This window comes from Staurois parvus, unplaced genomic scaffold (genome assembly GCF_062004578.1).
Source record: "Staurois parvus isolate SC_StPar_1 unplaced genomic scaffold, SC_StPar_1.0 ptg000193l, whole genome shotgun sequence".
Classification (NCBI taxonomy): domain Eukaryota; kingdom Metazoa; phylum Chordata; class Amphibia; order Anura; family Ranidae; genus Staurois; species Staurois parvus.
In genome coordinates, this window is record NW_028317989.1 from 128,313 (window position 1) to 155,973 (window position 27,661).

Below are 27,661 nucleotides of genomic sequence, written 5' to 3' on the forward strand. Positions count from 1 at the left end.
GAATCAGAACTGTGAAAATCAGTTGCTGCACTATTTGCTCATAATTTATCTCTAACACAGGAAAGAGCCAGGACACGCAGTACAAAGGAAGCAGTGTCCTGCTCCTCAGCAGTGTGCATAGTGTTGAATTACCAGACTGGGAGGGCATAAAGTCATAAATAAAAAAAAGAAGTGGTAGAAAGTGCATAGCGGCACCAAGGGGTGAGTGCATGCACTTTATAAGCAGTTACTTTTTTATGACTTTAGGGCAGGGTGTCCATCTCACAACAAATCTTTATTATGAAATTACAGACATAAATGGACCTCCAACCCACATTTTTATCTAGATCGAGTAGGTAAAAATTTTTTATTACAGGTATTTATATAGCGCTGACAGTTTACGCAGCACTTTACATATATATTGTGTATTCACATCAGTCCCTGCCCTTTAGGGAGCTTACAATCTAAGGTCTGTAGCTTACATTCACACATACAGTACACATGCTAGGGCCAATTTAGGCAGGAGCCAATTAACCTGCCAGCATGTCTTTGGACTTTTAAGCAGAGTATCGCCAGTCATACCCAGGAAAGGAGCTTTAAACTCCTTGCTAGGTGATATAGGAGTCTGGCCTTCCTGCATAACATTATCCCCTCAATTACTAAGTCCTGGAGATGTGGAGAAACCAAGAGCACCCTACTGCATCTGTGGTGGATCTGTTCCCAAACTGACCACCAGTCAAACATGGCTGGAGACCCCAGAGGTAGCCCTTCTCTCTGTAATACCAGGGTCCATTGCTGGACTCAAAAGGTTGCCCTCCATTTTCTTCTCTCTGCAGGATGTGCACTCATCCATAGACATTGGAAGACAACAACCACCTCTACCGTTAGGGCATGGGTGGAAGAACTTAATTGCATTAATTGCTGTTAATTCCATTGCGGATGGAGGAGATAACTGCCAGCCTACATGAGCTATATCATAAATTTGTGCAACGGTGGTATGCTTGTACCGACTTTTCCACACCAGCCAAACTTTAACCTTTTTTCTGACATTCCCAGCTAGGCCAATTGTGCTGCTGGGAGTCATGATGAGGTCCTGGTCGTGAGTCCTCCCTTCTTGATTGTTTTGCCCTCTATATCTCCCATCTTCTCCCTGCTCACTGTTCTTTCCTCGGTCCAGGCACTGATCATACCCATAGACTGTGTCCCAGGTTTCATCTCTCATAACACCCATAGCCCACACCCTACTTTTTTTATGAGTTCCGCTACAAAGTGTGGCCTCCAGGCCACAAAGCGGGTTGGATATCCTTAAAGGTATATTCAGTAATTAATGGTTTTGGAACAGCATTGCAGTGTCTTCTTTTACTGCTGTAACCCTCACGTTTTGAGCTTTTCTACTGTTTTGTACCTTGTAACCGTCCTGTGTTGTGTATCAAAACCTAATAAACTCTATTCTTTATAAATCAAAATAAGGGTAAATCTTAAGCCAGGTATACACATTGAAATTCAGACAGTTCAGCAGGAACTGGCTGAATTTCAATGTGTGTCTCCTGCTGGTTGAACCTCAAAAACAGTCTGTATTCATGTATACCAAGTTTTACTTCTTTAACCCTGTCCTGGTAAAAGTTTAGATTTCCCTTCACTGCCTACACTGATGATGATCTTCAAGGCAGAAAGAGTAAAGCTAGCCACAACTAGAAGAAAAGACTTGTCTGAAGTTCCTTTTTAACTGCTGAATGACACTAAAAAAGGAGCAGAATCCAAAAGTTTTTGCAATTTTCAGGTAAACCGTTTGGAAATGGCTCCAAAATTCAGGCCATATCTTGCTAGAGTGGTTGCAACGCAAATAATAGCCAATATAAGATGTTCACATAAAAGGCATGTCACAAATTTCTACCATCTATGTAAAACCTAAGCTGGAAACCACCGTGCATTTCTTCTTTAACTCCTGAATGTCTTTCCCATGGTGTCAGTGTGGTTCGCTAGGTCACCCCTTTGAAATACAATCTACTATTATATCATGGGGATAATAAAGTACAGATTAGGACACTAGCTGGTTTTTAGCAGCTGTCATTTCTGTGTCCTAGAAGAGCAAGCAGCTATGTACTAGACAGACATGTAGCCTCTCATTGACAGATGAAATCCCTCCCCTCTTCTACTCACATAGGAGTTCCTTATTTCAAGAGCTGTGATCCGGAGCTCAGAGTACTGCGATTCATCAAGCTGCTGAACTAGAGCACGGTAATCGCCCTGAAAGAAAAATTGAGAACAAATATTACAAAGAGAATAGGACAAAGCGTAAACCTCGGAGGTTAGAAAAGTGATATTTTACTAGGTAACAATTTAGATGAGTGATGTCTGTTCCCATTTAGAGCCATGTTTCAACTTCATTAAGTTTCAGTTGCATCTTTCAAAAAAATTCCTTTATGAAATTGGTGTTATCAGCCTACTAGTGACTGAATTGTGAAAACAAGGATAAGCTGAATTGTAGACAAAGATATACATATACAAACTATATTGGCAAAAGTATTGGGACGCCTGCCTTTACATCCATGTGACCTTTAATGGCATTCCAGTCTTAGTCTGTAGAGTTCAGTATTGAGTTGACCCACCCTTTGCAGCTATAACAACATCAACTTCTGGGAAGGCTGTCCACAAGGTTTATGAGTTTGTTTATGGGAATGTTTGACCATTCTTCCAGAAGAACATTTGTGAGGTCAGGCATGATGTTGGACGAGAAGGCCTGGCTCGCAGTCTCCGCTCTAATTCATCCCAAAGGTGTTCTATTGGGTTGAGGTCAGGACTCTGCAGGCCAGTCAAGTACCTCCACCTCACTCGCTCATCCATGTCTTTATGGACCTTGCTTTGTGCACTGGTACACAGTCATGTTGGAACAGGAAGGAGCGATCCCCAAACTCTTCCCACAAAGTTGGGAGCATGAAATTGTCCAAAATGTCTTGGTATGCTAAAGCCTTAAGAGTTCCCTTCACTGGAACTATGGGGCCAAGCCCAACCCCTGAAAAACAACCCCATACCATAATTCCCCCTCCACCAAACTTTACACTTGGCTAAATGAAGTCAGGTAAGTACTGTTCTGGCAGCTGCCAAACCAAGACATGTCGATTGGATTGCCAGACAGAAGCGTGATTCGTCACTCCAAAGAACACTCGAGTCCAGTGGCAGCGTGCTTTACACCACTGCATCTGAAGCTTTGCATTGCACTTGATGTAAGGCTTAGATGCAGCTGCTCGGCCATGGAAACCCATTCCATGAAGCGCTCTATGCACTGTTGTGCTAATCTGAGGGCCACACGAAGTTTGGAGGTCTTTAGCTATTGACTGCAGACAGTTGGTGAATTGTGCACGCTGTGCGCTTCAGCATGTGCTGACTCTGCTCTGTCATTTTTACATGGCCTACCACTTAGTGGTATTATAACAAAGTGGAAACAGCAACTCAGCCACCAACAGTTGACCGTGGAATATTTAGTAGCAAGGAAATTTCACAGATGGATTTATTTCAACCTATCACAGTACCATCCTTGAATTCACTGAGCTCCTGAGAGTGACCCATTCTTTCACAAATGTTTGTAGAAGCAGTCTGCATGCCTAGGTGCTTGATTTTATACAATTCTGGCCATGGAGGTGATTGGAACACCTGAATCCAATGATTTGGAGGGGTGTCCCAATACTTTTGGCTACATATCTATATATGCGCCTTGTGTTACCATTAAAGTAAAATGCACATTAACACAATGCACAAGTTTGAAGGAGGCCCGACAGCTAACTATACTTTCAAATAGCGTAATCCTAGTGACCTCTTTCCCTATGCTAACTAAACCCCCTTGTACTTATCTAAGATCAACAGATGTGAACCAAGGTCCTAAAGATCCTACACCATATTTGGTGGTGCTGTGTCAGAGAAGCCACCTTGCGAACTTACAAGTAGACAACTTTTGTATTGAGACCTATGAACAACTTAGCACCTTAGACACTATGCACCCAGATATCCCTTTTGCCACCCTGCACCACTACCACTTAGCCCCCCCCCCCTGCACCCGACTCCGAATCTGTGCCTTTCAGCACCCCGGAACATGAAATTTCTATCAGGCTGGAGCTAAAGGGGAAACTAAAACTAACTTGACTTCTTGTATTCTCCGTTTACAGTAAGTACAAGATAGAACCGGATATATGAAATATTTTACTTGCCAAAAAACCTTGTTATTCTATTCGGATATTGTGATCCAGACCCCTGCCAGTCTGAAGAGTACACTAAACTAAAAGTTAAAAAGTCACTAAACTCTAGTTTAAAATACAAAATATTCAGGTATGTGTTCTTAAAGCGCAGCTCCACCCAAAAGGGGAAGTTCCAGTTTAAAGACTGGTCCCCTGCTCCACATTAAGGATTGACACCTTTGGCGAGTGGGTACCTGAAACTGACAGCTACCCGCTTTTCCTTCCGCTGCAATCGCCTTGGCAATCAGAAGTGGAAGTTGTCGTCCTCCCCCCTCCCTTCCTGTAGTCTTCTGGGACAGGTGACAGGTCCCAGAAGACTGCAGGACCATTCACAAAGCACAGCGCTACTCGCACATGTGCAGTGCGCACCTGGCTGTGAAGCCATAAGCTATCACAGCTGGGTGCCCACACTGAAGATGCCGGCACCAGGAACACTGGATGGCTGGTGAAACGGGCTGTGGGGAGGACACCGTGTGATCAAGAGACATGCGAGTGGCTGTATTTTAACAGTCAGCAGCTGCAGTTTTTGTAGCTGCTGACTTATATTTTTAGAGTGTGACTGGAACTCTGCTTTAACTTAAGTACATTCTACTCCTCTCAGCCCCCTCCAAATCTTTTTTGCTGCTGTAATCCAACTTCATAATAGAGGGTGGATTCTCTGTGGTCCCACTGTACATAGGACCATAGCTACCCTCTCTTCCTTGGTCCCGAGATAAGTTAGGAATTATGGACTATGGTATTTGTAGTGTGCATAGAGCAGTGCACATGACCACAACTAACACACACTGCTTGTCGTTTTTGGAAAATAAGGATATAATTTAGTATCGCTTTAAGGCTGCCACTTTTCTAGGCAAGAGTATCTTATGATCTCTTTCCTATTAAAAACATTGGCAACGAGTACCATTATAAAGATAAATTAAGTTACTAGCGGAGTTATAAATATAGTCACATTGAGCCACTGGCTTCTAATGTATCTTGGATACGCCATAATTAGATCTCTCTGTCGCTATTTCTGTCAACTTGGGAGTTTTAAGTGTTCCTGCCTACCTTTGTGTGTTTTGGCTCTTCCTCCATTAAAAGCAGAAATACATTTAGCAGGAACAGTAGTACACCCTTACAAAACCACAGTAGGAGTGAAGACCCAAGAACTCAGGTGTACAAAGCACACCAACAGAGTTCCCAAAATAGTGATGGAACGGTCAAGTGGTTTAATGAAACATATCAGAACGTTTAAACATAACAGAAATATCACTATTGGGTCGACTTAATTTTTATTATTTCATATCCACTTCAGGTTCAGCTTTTAACCACCTTCCGCCTGCCCTATAGTACAATGACAGGCGCAAGGTGGTTCTCTCGTTCTGATAGGACGTCATATGACGTCCTACCATTCTCACTGTGCATGCGCGGCTCAGGGAGCGCGGCGATCGCCGGTGCACTGTGTCCCTAGGACACAGCGGATCACGGAAAGAGCCGAAGATGTCGGCTCGGTCATGTGATCAGCTGTGTCCAATCACAGCTGATCACATGTAAAACACGGAATTGCCGGTTATCGGCATTTCTCTCCTCAAGAGCTGTCACGCTGACAGCTCGAGAGGAGAGCCGATAATCGGCTTTCCGTGGAGCAGACATGTACACTAATCATCAGGGCACTGATGATCAGTGTGGCCCCAGAAGTGCCACCTGTCAGTGCCCATCTGAGCTGCGCATCAGTGCCACGTATCAGTGATGCCTGTCAATGCCCATCACTGCAGCCTCATTAGCGCACATCAGTGGAGAAAAATCACATTTACAAAATTGTAAAACAAACTAAAAAACGTGGGTTTTTTCAAAATTTTCAGTGGTTTTTGGTTTAAGAAAAAATAAAAATCCCAGGAGGTGATTAAATACCACCAAAAGAAAGCTTTATCTCAAAAAAATGATAAAAATTTCATATGGGTACAATGTTGCATGACCACGCAATTGTCATTCAAAGTGTGACAGCGCTGAAAGCTGGAAATTGGCCTGGGCAGGAAGGGGGTATAAGTGCCCTGTAGGCAAGTGGTTAAGGAAACCTGTACTTTTTTCCCAGCATGAGCATACATTGCATGAATCAAAGTGAAGTTAGAACTCCGGTTCTGAATACCTGTCAGTGATTAGGAAAGACCCGAAGCCACTAAAACACTACAGCCAGGAAGCTACCATTTTCAGAAGGCTAACAATTTAGGAACAGTGGGCATGCAAGTTACATCTTATAGAACATTCAAATACATTGGATGCTGGCCTTGTTCTTTGTGGCCTTTATGATGCTATAATCAGTGAGATCCAACTGTAATTTTGACAGGTGGATCCCACCCTTTGCTGCAGGAGTTTAGACAGTGGTTTTGTTTTTTTTTTTAGTTATGGTCAATACACATGAGGCCAGCAAAACATTGGCTTTTTATCACACAGCAAACGTAGACCTCAGTGATGATTGTATTGCACACCTATAAGAACATGCCAAAGGTAACTGCACTGAGCTTTACACAGGTGCAGTATGCACATCCACACCCAGAACCTCTATGTAGAGTGCTAAGATGGGGAATATGTGCCAGATTGGCCTAAAAATCTCCTTCACCTAATTTAGAACTCAAACATACTGATATGGTCATATCACAGTTATGTCAGGTGGCTTAACATGTATCGGAACCTTGACTTCGCTTTCTTCACACAATGTCAGTTGCCTCAGTATCTCATAACAGTAGCTAAACTCAAATCCTCAACACATTGGCAAAATAAAAATCTGCTGTTTATATCACCAGTGCAGAGTAGACATGGGCTTCAGATTTTAGGAAGCATATAGGCTCTTACCACATGGGGACTCTTTGCTGCTTTGGCCACTGCATCACCGCGATCAGAGAGATACCTAAATGAGAACATTAGAAATGTATAAGATCAGACTGGAAATATCTGGACGATGTAAGAACAGCAGTCATTGCTGCCTGGATACAACACTCACTTGGATATCTGGGTTTGGGATGCATCTAACTTGGTCCTAAGATTTGTCATCAGTTCAAACACTTTTTCCTAGGAAAAGAAAGAGGCTTGCTTAGTTTAGGTCAACGTAAAGTGCAGACCCCATCCATCAGCAGTCACATAACTCACCTGAACAGCAACTCCAAAGTTATTCCCGTCCTCAATCTGAGGAATCTGAAGTTGCAGCCAAAGGGTAACCTGAGAAGAACAAGAAATACAGAGTATAGAATTGCTGATCTCAGTACTCTCCCTTTTGCATTTTTAGACATCACATTCTCATCCACCAAACCCAGTTCCCAGCCATCATTTCACATTTCCCTGCTGCTGTACTTGTATGCCCTTCATCTCACCATATTCAAGTTTTCTTTCAGTGCTTGTATTTCATGTTTGATTTTTCTTTGCAGACTTGTAATCTTCTCATTGCATGCTATGGGGCCACAGGGAGGGCCTGAAGAGAGAGGTGTGATCACATATTAATCAAATGTATACATGATGCTGATAGGATTCAAAGTATAACCTTTCTTATAATGCGTTTTTTTGAAATTAATAATTCTGTGATTAGAAATAACTAACCCATTGGCTGAACTATGCCTTGCGGGTTTGTAATCAAGAAATGATAATTGTACTTCTGTTTTGTTTCCAGTATTAATGCTTGTTGGCTTACCATTTACTTGGTTATATACAAATTTAGTGGTAAATTTTAGTAATGGAGGCCGAGCTCACACTTGTGCGGTATATCGCACGTGATTCGCACTGCATTCCCATGCAAATCACATGAGAATTGTGTGCGGTGCGATTGGAGTCATACATTTTGTATAGCTCAAATCACACTGCAACCGCACCAAAAAAGGTGCAGGACCCTTTTTTTGGTCTGTACTAGAATTGGATCGCATGGGTATTTACATTCATGTGATCAGATTCTGCACATCGCACCACATTTTGTGGACCAATTGCGGTGTGTTAACATACACACCCGCATCGGTTCGCATTAACGGGGTGCGATTGTGATGTGGTATGGCATTTGCAGAGAAAACGCATGGGTATTTACACGTATGCAATCCGATTCTGCACATCGCACCACGTTTTGTGGACTGATTTCAGGGTGTTATCTTAACATATACACCTGCAGTGGTTTGCATGAATGGGGTGCGATTGTGATGTGGTGCGGGACAGGGGCAGACTGACAACTCATGGGGTCCCCGGGCAATAGGGGATCATGGGGCTCGTGTCCTTGCCCAAACTCAAAGCCTATGAAAAAGGTACCAGGGGCATCTCATGGGGCCCCCTACTGACCCCAGGCCCTCGGGCAGTGCCCGAGTTTCCAAATGGTCAGTCCGCCCCTGGTGCGGAACTCGCACAGAACCCAGGCTAAAATTCTAATTTTTCTATTCCCTCCCAGCCTCACCTGCAGAGATAATAGTCTCAGACATTTACATCACACCACACCGATCATATATGCTTTATAGAAGAATGATAGCGAGAATTTGATTGGCTGCTGTGGTCCACCACATGTATTTCTTCCGTTAGTCACTAACTTCACTTGTTCCTTATACTGATGTTTAGTTAGTATTTTACAGTATTTAGTGATAAAGTCATGGATAAGGTACAAAGTGCAGTGATTCCTAGCAGCCAAGTTTCAGTACTTTGCATTAAAAGATTGATTGTAGCTATGGGTTACTGTACACATTGCTTTCCAGTACATTGAAGTCATTTGACAGATTTTGCAGTAATAAAAGGACATGTACATGGTAATAAAACATGAGATATGATTTATGATATGTGAGACATTAACAAAAGAACTATATTCATCACCTTTATCCTCTTCATCATCTTTCTTTTTCTCGTCTTTTTCTTTCTTCTAAATAAAAAAATAGGAGTTAATTAACTCCCATAGTGCTTTGTCTGTCTCTCTTAATCAAAAAATATAATGTACAGTCTTTTAGATCTACCAACTATGTAGCGCAGGAAAGGCCTGCCTTAACGTGTATGTAAACCCTCACCTTGCACAATAACTCATTTAGTTTAAAAATAGAAATGAAAGTCAAAACATGTATGTGTACATATAAAAAAAAAAAAAAACAAAAACATTGTAAATACCTCTTTTCCCTTTTTAGAAGTGATCTAATTCCGTGTGTGTGTGTGTGTCAACACAAGTCTGATCATTGAAGGAAAACAGTTCTCTAGCTACTAGCATAGCTAGAGAACTGGTTAGTGTGGTCAGTTTTTAATAGGAAAGCAGAGGGCTTGGCAGGAACACCAGGGATTTCACACAAAGGAAGCAATACAAAGAACAGGATTTTTTTTTTTCATATACGTACATGGTAAAGCAGGCACATATCAGGAATATGAATTGTTGGGTTTACATCATCTTAAAATGGATATCTATCTAAAGATCTCTATATATAAAAATATACACATACACTATATTGCCAGATGCAGTGGTGTAATGCACGCCTCCACTGAACTCTAGAGCAGTGGAGACGCGTTCTCTGGAGTGACCAATCACGCTTCTGTCTGGCAATCCGATGGATGTCTCTGGGATTGGCAGTTGCCAGGAGAACAGTACGTGCCTGACTGCATTGTGCCAAGTGTAAAGTTTGGTGGAGGGGGGATTATGGTGTGGGGTTGTTTTTTAGGGGTTTTCAGTGACGGGAACTCTTAAGGCATCAGCATACCAAGACATTTTGGACAATTTCATGCTCCCAACTTTGTGTGAACAATTTGGGGATGGTCCCTTCCTGTTCCAACATGACTGTACACCAGTGCACAAAGCAAGGTCCATAAAGACAAGGCATGGATGAGCGAGTTTGGGGTGGAGGAACTTGACTGGCTTGCACAGAGTCCTGACTTCAACCCGATAGAACACCTTTGGGATGAATTAGAGAGGAGACTGCGAGCCAGGCCTTCTCATTTGACATCAGTGACTGACCTCACAAATGCTTTTCTGGAAGAATGGTCAAACATTCCCATAGATACACTCCTAAACCATGTAGGCAGCCTTCCCAGAAGAGTTGAAGCTGTTTTAGCAGCAAAGGGTGGGCCAACTCAATATTGAACCCTACGGACCAAGACTGGAATGCCATTAAAGTTCATGTGTGTGTAAAGGCAGGTGTCCCAATATGTTTGGCAATACAGTATGTATACACACACAGTCTCCCATACTCTTCACCTCTCATGCGCTTTCTCCCCCCTGATGTGGTAGCTCTGAGCTCAGAGCGTGAGAGCTCACGCCTGTGATGGAGGTAAATGTAATGGAACCTCCCCATTGGTGAACACAAACAAAAACTTAATAGATGTCCTATCCCACCTGTACTCTGACACTTGAGGAGATTTACTAAAACTGGAGCACTCAGAATCTGGTGCGGCTGTGCATGGTAGCCAATCAGCTTCTAACTTCAAAGATAAGTTCCCCTAATAATTGCACATCTTTTTGCAGGTTAAAAAAAAAAAAAAGTGCATTCATTCTTTAGGAGCCTGTAAAGCGGGAGTCTCCAAACTTTTCAAAAAAAGGGCCAGTATACTGTCCTTCAGACTTTAGGAGGGCCGGATTAGGGCCAGTGAGGATAGAAAATGTCCTGGCCCCAGCATCAGTGAGAATAAACATGGCCTCAGGGTTGCTGGTCAGTAGGAGTAGTAGTGCCCCACAATTGGTGTTAGTGGGAAGAGTAGTACACAGTCATTGGTTATATGGGAAGAAATACTGCCCCATTGTTGGTCTCAGTGGAAGGAATAGTGCCCCAAGGGCCGGATAAAGGGTAGCAGATGGACACATCTGGCCCTTGGGCTGCAGTTTGGAGAGCTCTGCTGTAAAGCATTGCACCCACGATCAGCAGATCACAGGTGCAATGCAGGGCTCCTGCAGACTGTCAATGAGAGCTGTCTGTTCATACTTCAGGCAGATAGTTACACAGTGGGGGGAAAAAAAAAAGCGATGCACTACCTAGAGAGCTCACCAGCAGTCTGGTAGTTCACTGAAAACTACAAGCGATTAGCTGCAACAGCTGACAGTAGTTGTAGTTTTCCTGTTCACAGAACCCAGTGAATGAATGATGAGGATTGTGACAGCGGATGAGGGGAGAAGTTCCCTGGTTTGCTGTCACTAGAGGCGGAGGATTGGGGAGAGGCTGCAATAGTGGGAACATGTTACGCGTTCTACCCAAAAACCAGGCAGAACATGTAACAGGTTCCCAAAGGTGAACTTATCGTTTAAGCTTGTTCAACTAGGCTTTGGCAATAAAACCTGGACAATTATTTTCTACACACCAGATGTTGCACTCTCCAGATTCAGTAAATATCCCCCTTTAATTTGGATGAGGGTGGGCTACAAGGCTTACAAATAAAATTTGGTTATATGACCCTAATCAGCCATAATCCTATGACCTGACAAAGTATTGTGTCAATTCTTGTTTATAAAGGGATGGCAGAAATAGTACAACATCAGAGAGGAGTTATAATTACCTTACCTGTTTTTCTTTTTCCTTCTCTTTTTCGGGGTCTGGTATTGGTATATCAAGTTCAGCTCGCAGTGTTGCCAAATCAGAAACATTCAGCTCTGCAGACTAAAGAGATAAAGCAGAAGTCATGAACATCTATCTTGAAGCATCTTAAGTCAGAGGAACAGTTTATATGGGTGATGGGGTAGCAAGAGCAATTATAGAAGTGACTGGGGACTGCAGCATACATGCTTGGCGATGTTGGAGTGCCACTAAATGGTGAAAAAGCTGTACTTAGTCGATGACACATTAAAATTAGCCAACGTTGGAATTGTTGCCAATATCAAGCAACCATCTTTTACTTTTAATTTTTCGAAAAAATTAAGCAAGAGTTCCGAGTGGTCGACATAGCTCCTAAAACGCCAATTTTGCTCCTTTGTATCTAGGAGTACAAGACCAAACCTTCCTCGTAAGACAGTTATGAACACTGATTAGCTGTTATGCAGCACGGTATACACAAGCTTTGGTCATACATGGGTACAAGTGCTTTAGAATGTGTTTCCAGGGTGACATCCAATCTTTCATCTTTGCCTAAATGATAGTGTTGGGTACAGCCAACTTACACTGAGGAACTTGTCCAGGTCAGCAATCTTCTGTGGAATTCCTACTGAGATCAGCTCATTCGCCTGGTAACAGCAACATAGAAAACAATTGTATAAGGGAATTGGAAACGTTATTAACAACCAGAATAAGAAAAAATGAGGGCTTGAGTACATAACTGATTCTACGATTGTGCTGCTATGTCACTGAGCCCTATTCTACCATGTCAAACATGTTTATTAGGAAGACAAAATCAGCAGACATGAAATGCAGGTCACCAGCAATGAATTCAAAATGATCTCAAGCTTCTCAAACCGATGTCAAAATGCCACTGCTGAGCATATGTGCATCAAATACAAAGGAACTGAGAGGCTGAAACTGAATATTGTGCCACCATAATTACAGCTCAGCATACACAGATTGAAGTTCAGCAGGTCCAGCAGAGGTGGAAAATGCTTCATCAATTAGTGGCCAATCAGTCACAGCTGTTTATTAGTGTATTCTGACAGTGCCTGGATACAGAACACAATGTGGTAGGAAGAAAAGCAACCGAATGCCTGAGCTCCTGTGCTGGACAATGGACTCCACAATGTCAATATCCCCACATGTGTATGAAAAGAATGCAAGCCTTGCTGCCCTCAATGGACCAGGGAAATCCAAAGAGAACTGTATTTAAAAGACAAAAAGAGGGCACATGGACTTATTGATAAGTAAAATGCTTACAAGAGAAATATCAAATGGAAAGTATGTCACAAAATGGATGCAATGTGGTCCAAAACCCCTGAAGGTGGTCTGGTGGGGACTGTAGACCTCAGGATAGCTGGTACTGACACGTTTCAAGGTTGTACCTCTTCCTCGGAGCCAGTCTGACTGGTAAAACCTCAAAACGCATCAGCCACCAGCTATCCAGAGGTCTACAGTCCCCCCCGGACTACCTTCAGGGGTTTTGGACCACATTGCATCCCTTGTGACATGCTTTCCATTTGATTTTATTTCTCTTTTAAAAATTAGATTTAGAAAAAGTAAAATACTCAAAAGGTAATGCACTAGGCCTGTGCACACTGTCTCTTTATATACAGAACACAATGTCCCCACCAGGAGATTCCTCCAACCACCTTGTTTGTGTGGATGGTGTATAGCCAGCTTAAGTATTCTTTTTTGCTTTTAGCAGGTTTACACTAGCAAATAAAAGCTTACCTGGGTTCGGTCAGGGACTGAATTTTGGAAATGCACAAAGTGCCATTTCTTTGTGCTTTGCAAAAAAGTTAGTGACAAACTTGTTCAGTAACTTGACACTCCTAGGACCTGATGCCAGATATCAGTTAGGACCCCTCTGCTTTTATCCCACACCCTGTGCGCCATGCTTGATTCATATCGATTGGTCAAGTCAGCCATAGACGGTTCAAATCTTCAGGTTCAGCAGGGACCAGTTGAGATTCGAACGTGTGGGCAGGCTGAATGTACCCAAATTGATTGATCGATCAACTTGAGTACAACCAGCCCGTCAGATTTTACATACGAATATTGCTAGTGCTCCCAGCGGGAGCAGCTTCCCCCCACAATAACTCTGGAGAATAGGATAACTGACTGTTAATGAGCAAATAAAGTGATTTTCTTACCTGCAAGCCGTGACTGCAGGCAAGAAAATCGCTCAGTTTATAGCCGACTTTAGGGTGCATACATACTACTCCATTGAGAAGAAATTAATTTAAAACACATATGCGTTTTTGATGCATTTCTGGGTGTCTGACTCTCAGCATTAAACTGAAACATGGACATGACTTAAAGCACTAAAAACAAAAAACAAAAAGCGCAACTACGGTGTGTTTGATGCCTTTTTTTTTTCCCCACACTTTCCATTCATTTCAAAGGGGAGCTGCATTTTTAGTGTGATGTTGAAATATGCAGGACTCTTCAAAACAGACCACACCCGCAGTGCAATGGTGTGAAGAGTCCCATAGGGTTTAAAAGAATATATGTTTGTGTTTTTCTTTGTTCTATCAAGGAAAAAAAAAAAAAAAAAAAAAAAAAAAAAAAAAAAAAAGTGTAAGCAGCCTAACACTTGCCAAAACAGTTTTCAACACGCATGCTGCATTCTAAAAAGGCACTTGAACGCATTTATATATTAAGAAAAAAAATGAATCTGTGCTATGGTGGGGGTTGCCCTAGCACAAAAACACATCAATGTACCTCACATTTTTGTTCCAAGTTATTGGCTTGGTTAAGAAACTGGGATCAGTATGACCAGTGATTTTTTAAGTCAGCAATAATACATTCAATACTTCTACAGTATTCTCAAAGGTATCCTTTGAGATGCTTACCAGCCCATGTAACCTCTAAATAGCATTTGAGATTAAATAGTTGCATTTGAGTTTTCTGCAACTATAATAAAATTCACTATTTATTATGTTGAATATATTTTCTTACCTCCTTACAAAACGGATTCTGGAATCCTTGCACCTATAAAATAAAACAAAATGGTAATAGATAGCTTCATTAGATGGTTTGATTAAATTAGATTACATGGCTTGACATTGTTTTTTCCCATGGTAGCATTTAAATTAGGTAAAAAAAATATAATGAAATGCAGTTTGATGCATGTTTAATGGCTAAATCCACTTATCTAAGCATGATTCATGTTATATCCATACTTGGGATGTAACATGAAGCATGGTCAGAGTCTGCAGCCCCCCCATCAAAAAAAGCCAACCGTTTTATATAAAGGGGGAGGTCTTCTCCCTGCTGTCTCCTGTCAAATATAAAATCAATGCAGCTGTGTATGGCTTTGCCCAGTCACATCATTCACAGAAATCTGTGAAAAAAAAAAAAAAGAAGAAAGACTACAAGTGCTATCTGCCACCACAGTGATGTTGTCGCACTTGTCCATTGATACTTCCTCCTGCCCTGTGAGCGGAGGTTTGAATCGAAGGCCTGTCTATGGAAAGTCTGCAGGAGACAGGATTGCACCAGTGATCCACAGATTGTGCTTTAAATGCTTTTCTGGCTTCTATGCAAAAAATAATAAATGCACCCTTTTTATTATGGGTGCATTATTATAACTTTTTTTTTGTAAAAGATGGACTTAGCCCTTAAGGCCAGTTTCACATATTTGCAATATGGCAGTGCTTTGTGCTGCCATTAATTTTAAGTTGCACCCCACCACACTAAAGCGATGGGCTACCAGAAGACATGTGCTGCAGTGCAACACTACATACTATCATACGTCATGGTGCGCTACGTTATCAAACAATGGGGCAGGTGCATTTTTAGGTCAATTGTAGGGTATTTGAATGAGCCTTCTGAATATAATGCGTGCTGCTGTACCACACAAGTGTTAATGGGGCCCAACTCAATATTATGGTCTGAAATGGTGCGAACCAAACACTTCGCAACTGCTTACAATGGGGATACTGGTGAAAACTAATTTCATAGTGGTGCATGCAGCTACCTGCACATCTTTTTCTGTTTTTTTTACTATGGACTTCATGTGTATGAACTTTATGAAAGAAGTGTTTTTACCTTTTTTAATAACAGTCGAGACTGGCTAAGCTAAACTGGCAAACATCTTAAACCTGATTGAGCAATACAGACCATTCTTTATATGACAACTTGTGGCTAAAAAAATTCAGTATGAAGCATGGATTCCCCCAACAAAAAGTATGAAATGTTGGTCTTTACCTGGTCTTTAATAACTATGTGGCACCCTCCTAGTTAGACAAGGGGAGCTAGCTAATTATTTTTTAGTTGGGAGGCAGAGTAGCAGCTGGGAGAAATAATCAGAGGGGTCAAATTTGGGTCAGGGCTGAGATGCTCTGCAGATCAGCTCTCTGAAACCTCCCCCTGATCTAGAGACTTGGAGAAGTCTCTAGAACTCAGTGGGCGGGGGTGAGGAGGAGCTGGTCAGCCCTCTTAAGGAATCCTGACCAATCCCCAAGCAGGACGCTTGGCATGGAGTCAAGACAGCCCCTAAAGTGTGACTGAGTCTGCTCAGTGGTAGTAGAGTTCAGGTGGAAGATGTGAGAGCAGGAGCTGGAGTGTGGAGCCTGGAAGGAGACCCAGGGAAGGGGCCTGCCTCCAGGAAGGACTGGAAAAAGGGAAAGCTGGACCTCAACAGCCCCCTGAGAGAGGACAATCTGTGGAGCTAAGGAAATAGCCAGCCCAACAGAAGGCCTGAAGGCAGCTACCAACCTGCAGCTTGCAGAAGAGGGACAGCAAGTACTTCCACACCCACTGGACTGGAGTAGGTGAGAGGGCATTTGGGCAGGAAACCTAACTAGCCCCAGCTTGACTGCTTCAAGGCGGCAGACTTTAGATACCCTTATCCAGGGATTCCTCTACACAGCTGGATAGAGGAGAACTGCCTGGAGTTCTCCTGGTACATCAGGAGAGGCTGGCTAGCTCTCCAAAGAGAAACCCATCTGAGCACTTGTAAATAGTTCCAGGAAGTTGTCCTCATTCCATTCCATGTATCCTTCATCCCCATCCAAGTTATCAACCGCTTAATAAAAAAAGAAAAAAAAAAAAAAAGTTTAAAAAAGGACTGTTTACTGTCTCTGCAGTGCAAGGCTGCAGGGAAATAAGTTGCCTGGCTGTGCAGGACCCAAAACTCGAGACTTCTAAGGTGGTAGTGCTACAACTAGATCATAACATACATGTACATATATCAATGCTATATAAATATGAATAAAAGTCAAATACATACATGTATGTACAGCCTTGTGACAAAGGAAGCACACCCCATAGAAATTGATTTTTTAGAACTTAAGAACTTTTTCTACATATTTGAACAGGCAAACAATTCTTACAGAGAAAGGTAATATACATAGGTAATAAAAACAAAGGAAAATATGCCTTTTCAACCATTTTAAAAAATATAACAGATGATATAGTGTACTGTAGAAAAGAGTAAGTTCACCTCAGAAGCAGACATTGCCCCCTTTAGCAAAAATAACAGTTTGCAGATGTTTCACAGAACTGCCCACCAGTTTCTGAAGACTTTGTAATTTTTCCATGCCAGATGTTTGTGGGGTTCCTTTCATGAACTGTCATTTTAAATTCTCCTACAAACTCTCAAAGGGATACAAATCGGGCATTAACTAGGCCAGTCTATAAACTTTTAATTTGCTGTGAGCTATTCCTTGGTAGTTTTGCTAGTGTCCTTTGGATCATTATACTAAAAGATCTTCAACAATTGGATAGATCGCCTCACATTCTCATTAAGCAAGCTTTGATATGATGCAGAATTCAGTTGACTCGATGACTGAGAGCTACCCAGGCCCTGAAGTAGCAAAGCAACTCCAAACTATACCGTTTCCACCAGAATTCTTAATAGCGGAGTTTTGAGTTTGTTCCAACATGTCTACTGTTACCAAGGTCAAACAAACAACTATATTTTGATTTATTGCTCCACAACACATTGTGCCCGAAAGCCCAGTATTTGCCTTCAACTTGAATGGAAAAAAAAACAGTTTTGATCTACTGTTCTTTTCTGACAAAGGCATTTTTCTGGCACTCCGCCTATGGAGATTATAATTATGCAACCTCTTCCTGCCTGTTGATGTATGAACTTTAACACCAACTGTTGCAAGAGTAACCTGCAGATCGTGCAATAGAAGTTAATAGAAGTTTGGGTTCTTGGAGACAGCTTTTGGTCTACATTTGCTGGGCCAGCCAGTCCTGGACAAAATTAGCAGTTTGTAAGGAAAAAAAAAATCTTCAAGTGCTGTAGATTTCAGTGGAATGACTTACCACAGCTAATAGAGCCATCCACAACTCAACCCCCGGCTACATCACTAACTGTCTCAAAATACCAACCAAACGGTCGCTTCGTTCCTCTCAAGACTTCCTGCTCTGTAGCTCCCTTATCACCTCCTCCTATGCTCACCTCCAGGACTTCTCCAGAGCAGCTCTGATCCTCTGCACCTCCCTTCCCCAATCTCCTACTCTTTTAGATTATCTCTGAAAACTCATCTGTTGAGAGGCCTACCCTGCCTCCACCTTACAACTGTACATGTATTTTCTCCATTAGCCCACCCACCCAGTTACTACCTTTTGTATCTCTTGACCCTCCCTCTTAGATTGTAAGCTCTAACGAGCAGAGCTCCGATTCCTCCTGTATTAAATTGTATTGCGCTGCGTAAACTGTTTGGCTGTATAAATCCTGTATAATAATAATTTTAAATAATTCTGTGATCTTTTTAAACCCCTAGTCAAAAGGTATCAACAACATTCATTACAAAGCTCTTAGGTCTTGTTTACACCAGCATTGTCCGGAAGGGGGGGGGGGGGGGGGATTGCTTTTCAAACGGTATTTGACAGGAAGTGAAGAGTGTCGAACATACCAAAAGTTTGACCGCGAACTTCGAACAAGTACAATTTACAGAGTGGTATCTTACCACATCTGAATATACAGTAAAATACAGTTTAGCTACTAAAATACCACATGAGTTATACCATTAAGTCATGCAGTATTTTAGTAGTGAAAACCCCGGTGACAGCTGTCAAAAGAATTGTTGGCATTGCCCGACAATTTTTTTGTTTTTTTTTTTTGTTTTTTTTAAGAAAAACGGCATGGGGTCCCCCATTCCAAACAATCTGAGCCCTTCAGATCTGGTATGGATTTTGAGGGGAACCCCACACCAAAATTTTTTTTTTTAATGGCGTGGGGTCCCCCCCAAAATCCATACCAGACCCTTATCTGAGCATGTAGCCTGGCAGGTCAGGAAAGGGGAGGGATGAGTGAGTGCCCCCCCCTTTCCCTACTGAACCATACCAGGCCATACAACCTCAACATGGAGGAGTGCTTTAAGATGGGGGGCTCCTCCCCCCAAAGCAGCTTGTCCCCATGTTGATGGGGACAAGGACCTCTTCCCCACAACCCTGGCTGGTGGTTGTGGGGGTCTGTGGGCGGGGGCTTACCGGAATTTGGAAGCCCCTTTAACAAGGGGGCCCCCAGATCCTGCCCCCCCATGTGAATGAGTATGCGGTACATGGTACTGCTACCCATTCATGAAAAAAAGTGTAGTAAAAAAATGACAGACAAGATCTTTAATAAAAATTGTAAAAAAATGTCTCCCAAAGTAGATCCAGCATCAGTCAAGATGCCCGCCACCACCACCGACCCAAAAAAAGAAGAAAAAAAAAAAAAAAAAAAAAAAAAAAAAAAAAAAGGCTCCGCTCTTGACGCTGGCTCGCGCTGACAGCTGCGCCGGGATGACAGTTACCCCCGCCCCCTTGTGACATCAATGCTCTGACAGTGCATTGTGATTGGCCTAAGCAATTCACCTTCTTAGTCCAGCCCTCAACCTCAAACCAGGGAAGTGCATGCCTGGGGTCAGCAACCCACTGATTGCGATCTGGGCTTGCTGACCCGCCATCCCAGAGCATCAGAGGGCATCAAACCGACACAGGCAGCATAGGAAACAGGTGGCCACAGAGAGCAGGAGCCACATTAGCGAATGCTTCCTCTGTAGCACCGACTCCTGTCCCAGGTGAAGCGACACCAAAAGCACTTTGCCTAGGATATTTCTAGCAGCCTGGAGACAGAGCGCTGCCTGCAGAAGCTGGAAGAGGAAACGAAGGTCAATGTATTAAACACATACCCTGCGCTTTTGCAATGGGCATATTAGCACCTATAAAAGGGTTAATAACTATTAGGCTGCTTTCACACTGATCCACGGGTGCTGCGCAGTGCACCTGCAGCTTTCTAACCGGTTACCTGCACTGAGCCATAGACTTCTATTATATCCTGCCGCTTTGGTGCACTTTCTGAAAATGCCATAGACTTCTAGTATATCATGCCAGAGTTGTGCAAAGTGCAGCTAACCCACGGGAAAGCCATAGGTGCACTACGGTGAAGTTAAACTGCAGCGCATCAGTATGAAAGTAGCCTTATAGGGGGCTAAGGATAATAGGGCTTGTTTACATTTGCGGTTTGGGGGCGGTAAAACCCAATGTTTGAGGCATGTTTTTACACCACCCCCCTCCCCCAACCATTGGTGTAGCATCAGCAGTCGCAATGGCAACTTCTCCAAATGCTCCAGTGGCCTATGCAGCCTCGCCACCACATTTGGTTTTACACTAGGACAGGAAGAGCTGCATATACAGGAACCAATCCTCTCCATTTTCCTCCTGGAACTGCTGAAATCTGGCTTCTCCTCCTCTCCCTTCCGCTGCCACTCCGCGTCTGCAAGGGGAAAATGTTCAATATGCTGTTCAAAATAAAAAAACAAATTTTGAACCACTTCCTTTCATTGTGGCCTGTGACTGGTTACCAAATCACTTAAGTGAGCGTCGCTCTTCAAAAGGTTGAGCACCCGTGGCTAATGCTGGCCATACACTATACAATTTTCTGTACAATTTCTGCCCAATTTCCTTTAGATTTACCTCCTACTATGTAGTGCAAGAGCTTGCCTAACTGGATACAATTGAAAGAGTTGTTTAAATTTGACCTCATGGTTTTTGGTAAATCTAAAGCAAAATTCTCAAGAAAATTGTACAATGTATGGTCAGCCTGAGGCTGGCCATACACTATACAATTTTATGGCCAATTTCCTTTAGATTTACCTTTCACTAAGTAGTGCAAGGGCCTGCCTAATTGGATACAACTGAAAGGGTCGTTTAGGTTTGACCTCCTATTATATGGTTTTTGGTAAATCTAAGACAAAAGTCTCAAGAAAATTGTATAATGTATGGCCAGTCTTAGTCTATATGCTGTGAGCCTTGAAATGCCATATGAAAGTGAGTTTCGTCATGTATAAGTTCCTATAGCCTCTGGTCAATGTAATCGTTAGGCTGGCCATACACTATACAATTTCCTGTTCAATTTCTGCCCACTTTCCTTTAGATTTACCTTCAACTATGTAGTGCAAGGGCCCGCCTAATTGGATACAAATGAAACGGTTTAGGTTTGACCTCAAATTATATGGTTTTTGGTAAATCTAAAGAAAAAAGAAAATTGTATAATGTATGACCAGCTTAATGAGCAATCGCTAACTGAAATTATTTATTATTTCCAATGTTAGCTTTGTAAAAATGTTTGTTTCAAGATAACTAAACTAAAAACACAAAATTATATTATATTGCAGCTTATCAGTCCTTCAATATGGTAGCTGCATTAGTTTTCATTTTGCAGGCTAAGAACATTTTTAGCAGGTACAGAAAACCTGTTGATCTTGCCAGAAACCGTGTCACTTCCTGTGAGCTGAACTGAAGGCATAACAATCTTATCTATGTCCCGTGAACTAATTCAATCATCCCCTATGTAATGGAAGTGAACAAAGGCAGCCAAGTTTTGAAGTCCTGCCTGGGTGCAACAGTTGCTACTTCCAGAGATACAGTGGAAAAATAACAGCCACCAAGGGACGGGAAGTGTGTTATTTGCAGCATTGCTTGATGAACGTCTAGACCAGGGGTGGGCAAACTTTTTGACTTGAGGGCCGCAATGGGTTCATATATTGGACCCGGGGGCCGGACCAAGAGTAGATGAATGATGTGTATGTGTCATCCATAGTAAGTATAGTAATATTCCCCCATAGTAATAAATCCCCCATAGTGCAATTCATCCCCCCATATTAATTCATCCCCCCATATTAATTCATCCCCCCATATTAATTCATCCCCCCATATTAAGTCCCCAAGTCCCCCCTGTGTCAATTCACTTCCCTTTGCTCCGCGCGTTCCTCTCGCCGCGTTTCTGCGTCGTTCCGGTGTAGCATGAAAATCTGTCTCCTATGAGGATCTGTCCCCCTCGACGTATCTGCGCATGTGCCAGTTTCAGGCATTAGCAGCCGATCGGCGATCTCCGGCACATGCGCAGATACGTCGAGGGGGACAGATCCTCATAGGAGACAGATTTTCATGCTACACCGGTCTTCAGGGCGGACTGTGAGAGGAGCCTAGCGGGAGCCTAGCTCCGCAGGCTGGATTAAAAGGTCCACCGGGCCGTATACGGCCCGCAGGCCGTAGTTTGCCCATTGCTGGTCTAGACTCTAGAGGAGCCTTTCTCAAACGTTTCAGCACAGAGGAACCCTTGAAATAACTGTCGGGTCTCATGGAACCCCTGCTAAAAATTACTCTATCTACAACTATGGTACATCAGTGTGATGGTCAGTGGGAAGAATGCTCTTTACACTTGTGTCATTGGGAAGAATTACCCTCTTACAGATAGCTAAAAAGATCACTGCTGTCAGTGGAAACTTATCTGAGACAGAAATTGCTCGTTGTTCAAGGAACCCCTATCAACCTCTGGAGGAACCATATAGTTCCATGGAACCCTGATTGAGAAACTGCTCTAGGGGAAGAAAAAAAACACAGAAAAAAGGAAGCGAATGCAATGACTAATGAAATGTAATATATTCAAATTGTGCTCTTGGGTTTAAAGCAGACCTTCAGTCTTTCTTCTTTACATATAATTGCTCCTTCACCCCCCTCCTGTAACAATTTTTTTTCTTGACAATTTTTTTTTTTTTTTACCAGCTGGAATTCTGCCACTCTTACGTGTTAAGCATCCCAGGAGTTTTTGGGGCAATTTACACCCTAATGTGCATGCGCTGGGCAAGAACCAAGAAGAGAGGTCAACCCTTTTAAAGCTCCTTATAGGGCACCAGTTTAGTGTTACGGAGGTGGGCTGGGGCTAGAATTCTTGCTCTCATTCTGGCGTGCGCGGCGATATGTAACGTGTATGGCAACCGCCAGTCTCATGTGTAGGTACCCCAGCGTGTGCTTTTTCGTTTGTACATGCGTATGTGAGGGACCTCAATATTTTTTGGGGGGATAGTATGTGCTTGGGTGTAAATTCTTTTTTTTTTTTTTTTTGTAAAAAAATGAAAACTTTTTTTCCATCACATAGGACACAAAGTCCTCTATGTGATGATTTTTGGTGACAGGTTCTCTGAGACATCAAAGGTCTAAAAGACCCTGGATGTCTCCCCTCTGCTCCACTGGGGATTGCCCTTTCCCAGGGATTGCATTACAAACTCTCAATGGGGACCCGGAAGTGAGATCATAACGTCACTTCTGGGTCAGCACAAGAAGGGGAGGGGAGTGGACTTGTCCGTTCTTCTCCCTCTCCTCTAGCCGACAGTGAGCCAGCCCTGTAGATGGGAAGCAGAGCCCAGGAGACCTCACTCTGGGTGCATGGTGAGGCTGGCACTGTGTGGAAGCAATCAGCGGCAGCGCTGCCGCTGATTGCTTCACCTGACAGGTGAGCCCTGAAGTTTGCCCGCAGCAGGACAAAAAGGTAGAAAGAAACTACCTGCTCGGCGTGCCCGGAACTACATGTCCCGGGCGTCGGGCGATAGGAATCCAATATCCCAGCCCCTAATTTGCAGGGATTTCTCACTTCCTGTTTTGGCTATGGGACAGGAAGAGAGGGTAAATCTTCCCAATGGGATGCAGATGGGAATAGAAAAATATGGGAGGGGTTACAAGCTTCCCTTACTCTATCCAAAATTAAAAAAAAAAAAAAAAAAAAAAAAAGGGTTTGGCTATAGTTCTACTTTAAGAAGAGAAGTTGGCAGCGTAAGGCCCAGTGCGCATCTGTGGAGTGACAGACTTACTAGGAAGGAGTATGTTTTTCATAGCCAACCCAAGGAACACCGCATATGTATTGGGGTAATGGGGTGTCTCTTTTGGCTCTGGGATTGTGTTACATTGGCAGTTCAGCTGTAAATAACATTCAGTGAACTTTCTCATTACAAATATCACTCCTAATCCCATGCTTTATTTCTCCAGTTGAGGGCCCCTTTTTCTAGGGCCTCCACTTTGGTGAGAGCTGCTATAACCAAGCCACTGATCTCAACCACTGACTTCTTACGGTTTAAATATCTGTATCCAGCTTCTCACCTCCACCTCCCGTTAAAGGATAATTCCACCTTTTGCAAAAAATTCATAAATGGATCAACATAGATTAAAAAATAGTGATTTTATTTTATGGAGCCTGCAAAGCATTACAACTTTGATCATGGATACAATGCACAGGCACCTGCAGACTACACCTCCAGCCACACGTCTGTATGGAAGTACATACCTTCCATTACAGGGGCCGGAGGAAGTATCAGGACATTAACGCACTCATGTTCCATTGAGATCTACAAGTTCCTTTGACACAGTGGCAGATGGGACTTGTAGTCTTTCCATTCACAGATTTCTTTGAATGGATGTTGCAACTGCATGAGCGAAGCCTCGCACAGCTGCCCTGAATTTAAAAAATGACCAGAACCAGCAGGACAAGAACACCAAAATTCAGTAAGAGGGTGGAGTAGAGCCTCTGCTCTGAAAAGTTAATACGGCTAAGCAGCTGTTGATTGGCATTGAAGAGGCGATCCTACCAATGATGCAAGGCATCACAACTGCGGCATGGGAACAGCCTCCTCCAGCGGTATTTTAGACTTTAGGTGAGTGCCTGGGAGCAGTAAAAACTTGACTCGGCCTCCTCTTTTTACTGCCACCTATGTGAAAAAAAGACTTAGGCCTCATGCACACTGGATGTTTTGCCAACTTTCCTAACTACCACTGACATCCCAATAATGCTAATACAGTGATCACTGCTAATAAAAAGCACTGACTCTACTAATGACACTGGGCAAGAAGGGGTTAACATCTGGGGTGATCAAAGGGTTAACCATGTGCTGTGTGTGTTTTACTTGGGAAACATGCTGTGTATTTCTCTGCTGTGCAGAAAAATACACAGCAGCATGGTATTGCTGGCAGGAGAGAGACCTGTGCTGTTTACACACAGGCCTCTCCCTTGTCAGTGTTCCTCAGGTATTGGCAGAGAATCTCTGGCCGGGACTCGGTGATTGCCATCCGTAGCCACCAATGGTGGCACGGGTAGAGTGGCGCGCGCCCCTACCCAGAAATGCAAATCACACACACAGAGATGCGAGTTTGCGCAGCCCTACTGCCCTGTGGCAGTATTTCTGCTATAGGGTGGGGGGCAACTGGTTAACGAGGCTAACTTAGACTAATGCTAAACATGCCTAGCATTTAGACACGTTTAGGCTCATTAAGCGTTCTCAAAAAACGGCACTACTCCTGGACGCACTCAGTGGGGATTTTTTCCTGCCTCTAGGCTCCATGCACACGGGTGTTTTGATAACGCTGGTAACGATAGCTGTGTAAAATCACGTTAAAAACAGCTTTTTTTGGCATTTTTGCATTAGCGTTTAGTGGCGGTTTTCCGAGTTTTTTTTTTTTTTTTTTTTACCAAAAGAAAAAAAAGTACAAAAACGCCGGTTTGCAGTGTTTTACCATGTTTTTCAGCTTTAGAGCATTTTACAGCTAAAAAATGCCTCTAGAAACCCACCAGTTCTAGTTTTTTTTCTCCAGCCAAAAAAATGTTGGATTACAGTCTGTGTGCATGGACACATAGGATAACATGCTGGGGAGTTTAATAGCTGTAGAAAAAAAAAACCCCAAAAAACACAAAAAGCCAAAAATAGCCGCTGTAAAAACATCCAGTGTGCATGAGGACTAAACACGCCTGCCTGTAAACGGTCCTTGAATACACAGGCTAACATGCAGGACCTCAGTTGGCTCTGAGGAAGAGGATCTGCCTCGAAACATGTCAGCTACTTGGAGGCCTACAGCCAGCATCTAGGGAGATTGGACCATGCGGTCGTTTTTGTGACGTACCTTTGATTTTATTCTTGTGAGTATACTACTTTTTATTCAATAAATCTCATTTTTAGAACGGAATACACTAGGACCATGCGCCCTCTGTTTCTTTGCACACAGCTCCCCAAAAAGTACTCTGTTTGGGATTACTGACATTGTGGAGCTCATCGTCCAGCACAGAAGTTACAGCATTCGTTTGCTCATGCTTTTATAACATGCAGGACCATGTAGAGCCAGAAAAAAAATCCCCTCCAGATACCCCTAGGAGCAGCAAGAAAAACATCAAGTGTGCATGAGGACTTCGAGCAAACTGGGACCATGTAGAGCCAGAAAAAAAATCCCCCCCAGATACCCCGAGGAGCAGCGTGAAATACATCAAGTGTGCATGAGGACTTCAAGCAAACTGGGACCCCTAAAGCTTTGCAGGTTACTTCCATGAAACCAAAAAAGTGTGAATTAAACACAAACTGCTCTACAAGAGATTTTCAGGGATATTTAATCTTCCGTGTGTGTCATTTAATCTGTGCGTGACATGTGTTGGAGTTGTTAGAATGTAATTTCAGCTCATATTTCCATTTTTCTTTTGCTTTATGTTTCATAGGATGTGTTAGAGCTTGTAGTATAGTAGTGAGTGCCATGTCTGTTCTCTGACTGTGCACATAGAACAAGGAAAACCAGCAAAATGAAAGCGTAGGCCTCACTCTGATCACGACTCGTACTTTACAATGAGCTTTGTCTGTTATGCATCGTCAGTGTATAGTGGCATTTTTTGTGTAAAGGATTGCAGTCTCTAGTAATCTAATGTAATGATCTGTTCATATATGATACTTTGATTATTTGATCATGCAGAAATCCGAATTCTACAACACTCTAGCCTTCTCCACTTTTACATTTGTTTGAAAATACATATATACTAATGTTACAAATAGATTTCAGTTCTGTATGTCCGACCTTCAAAAATAAGTTACACTAGTATATATGTATTTTCAAACAAATGTAGAAGTGGAGAAGGCTACGTGTGTCGTAGAATTCAAACAAACATGTATATATGTGTCGGAGAGATACACGTAGGATCACACGAACACACTACACGTAGGATCACACGAACACACTACACGTAGGATCACACGAACACACTACACGTAGGATCACACGAACACACTACACGTAGGATCACACGAACACACTACACGTAGGATCACACGAACACACTAAAACATAAACCTGGGCTTCTCACCTTTTGTATGGCTTCTTGTTTCAGTTGAATATCTGCCATTGTTTCTGCAGAGGGATCAGATTGTAGATGGAGGAAGGGACAGATCCCGGTACCGTCTGTCTGCTCGGTTCTTTTTACACTTTAGACGTTTCAGCTTTGAAGGGAAAGTGAAAGTAAAGAAGAAGGGACTTTACAGAACAAGGAGGAGCAATGACTTTGTGAAATAGGCCTTGGGAGGTGCTGACAGTTAGAAGACGGATATTAAAAAAAGGGGGAAGGTGGAGAACATGAAATCACCGACATCGCGTGATACACACAGAAAGAAATCACTTTAAATAGCAGGATGGGGTTATGTGGAACAATTGCTTTTACAGATCATAAATATACCATGACAATTTAATAAGTACATCAGAGCATTACCAGATTTAAACTAGAATCCAAACATGAATCAATTAATACTGTATATATAAATAATATTTGTACTGGTGGCCATCACACATCGTGCAATCTGATTGCACAATCTTTCAGATCTACTATCAACTATGTTGTCACCATTTAATTGCGTCCTATGAACAAGCTATTAACGCATACTT

The 27,661-nt window shown here is 42.8% G+C and overlaps 1 protein-coding gene across 1 annotated transcript in view; it reads right to left on the reverse strand.

Moving 5' to 3' along the window:
* Positions 1-27,297, reverse strand: part of PSME1 (proteasome activator subunit 1) — a 28,558-nt gene extending 1,261 nt beyond the window's left edge. Inside the window, exons 1-10 of the mRNA XM_089677858.1 lie at positions 27,090-27,297; positions 14,663-14,695; positions 12,259-12,321; positions 11,666-11,761; positions 9,015-9,060; positions 7,553-7,650; positions 7,332-7,400; positions 7,186-7,253; positions 7,038-7,092; positions 2,140-2,226 (exon numbers count right to left, since the gene is read on the reverse strand). Of these exons, the coding sequence (XP_089533984.1) occupies positions 2,140-2,226; positions 7,038-7,092; positions 7,186-7,253; positions 7,332-7,400; positions 7,553-7,650; positions 9,015-9,060; positions 11,666-11,761; positions 12,259-12,321; positions 14,663-14,695; positions 27,090-27,128 (654 nt within the window). The 5' untranslated portion in view covers positions 27,129-27,297. The remainder of the gene's footprint in view (positions 1-2,139; positions 2,227-7,037; positions 7,093-7,185; positions 7,254-7,331; positions 7,401-7,552; positions 7,651-9,014; positions 9,061-11,665; positions 11,762-12,258; positions 12,322-14,662; positions 14,696-27,089) is intronic.
* Between the last annotated feature and the right edge of the window lie 364 nt (positions 27,298-27,661).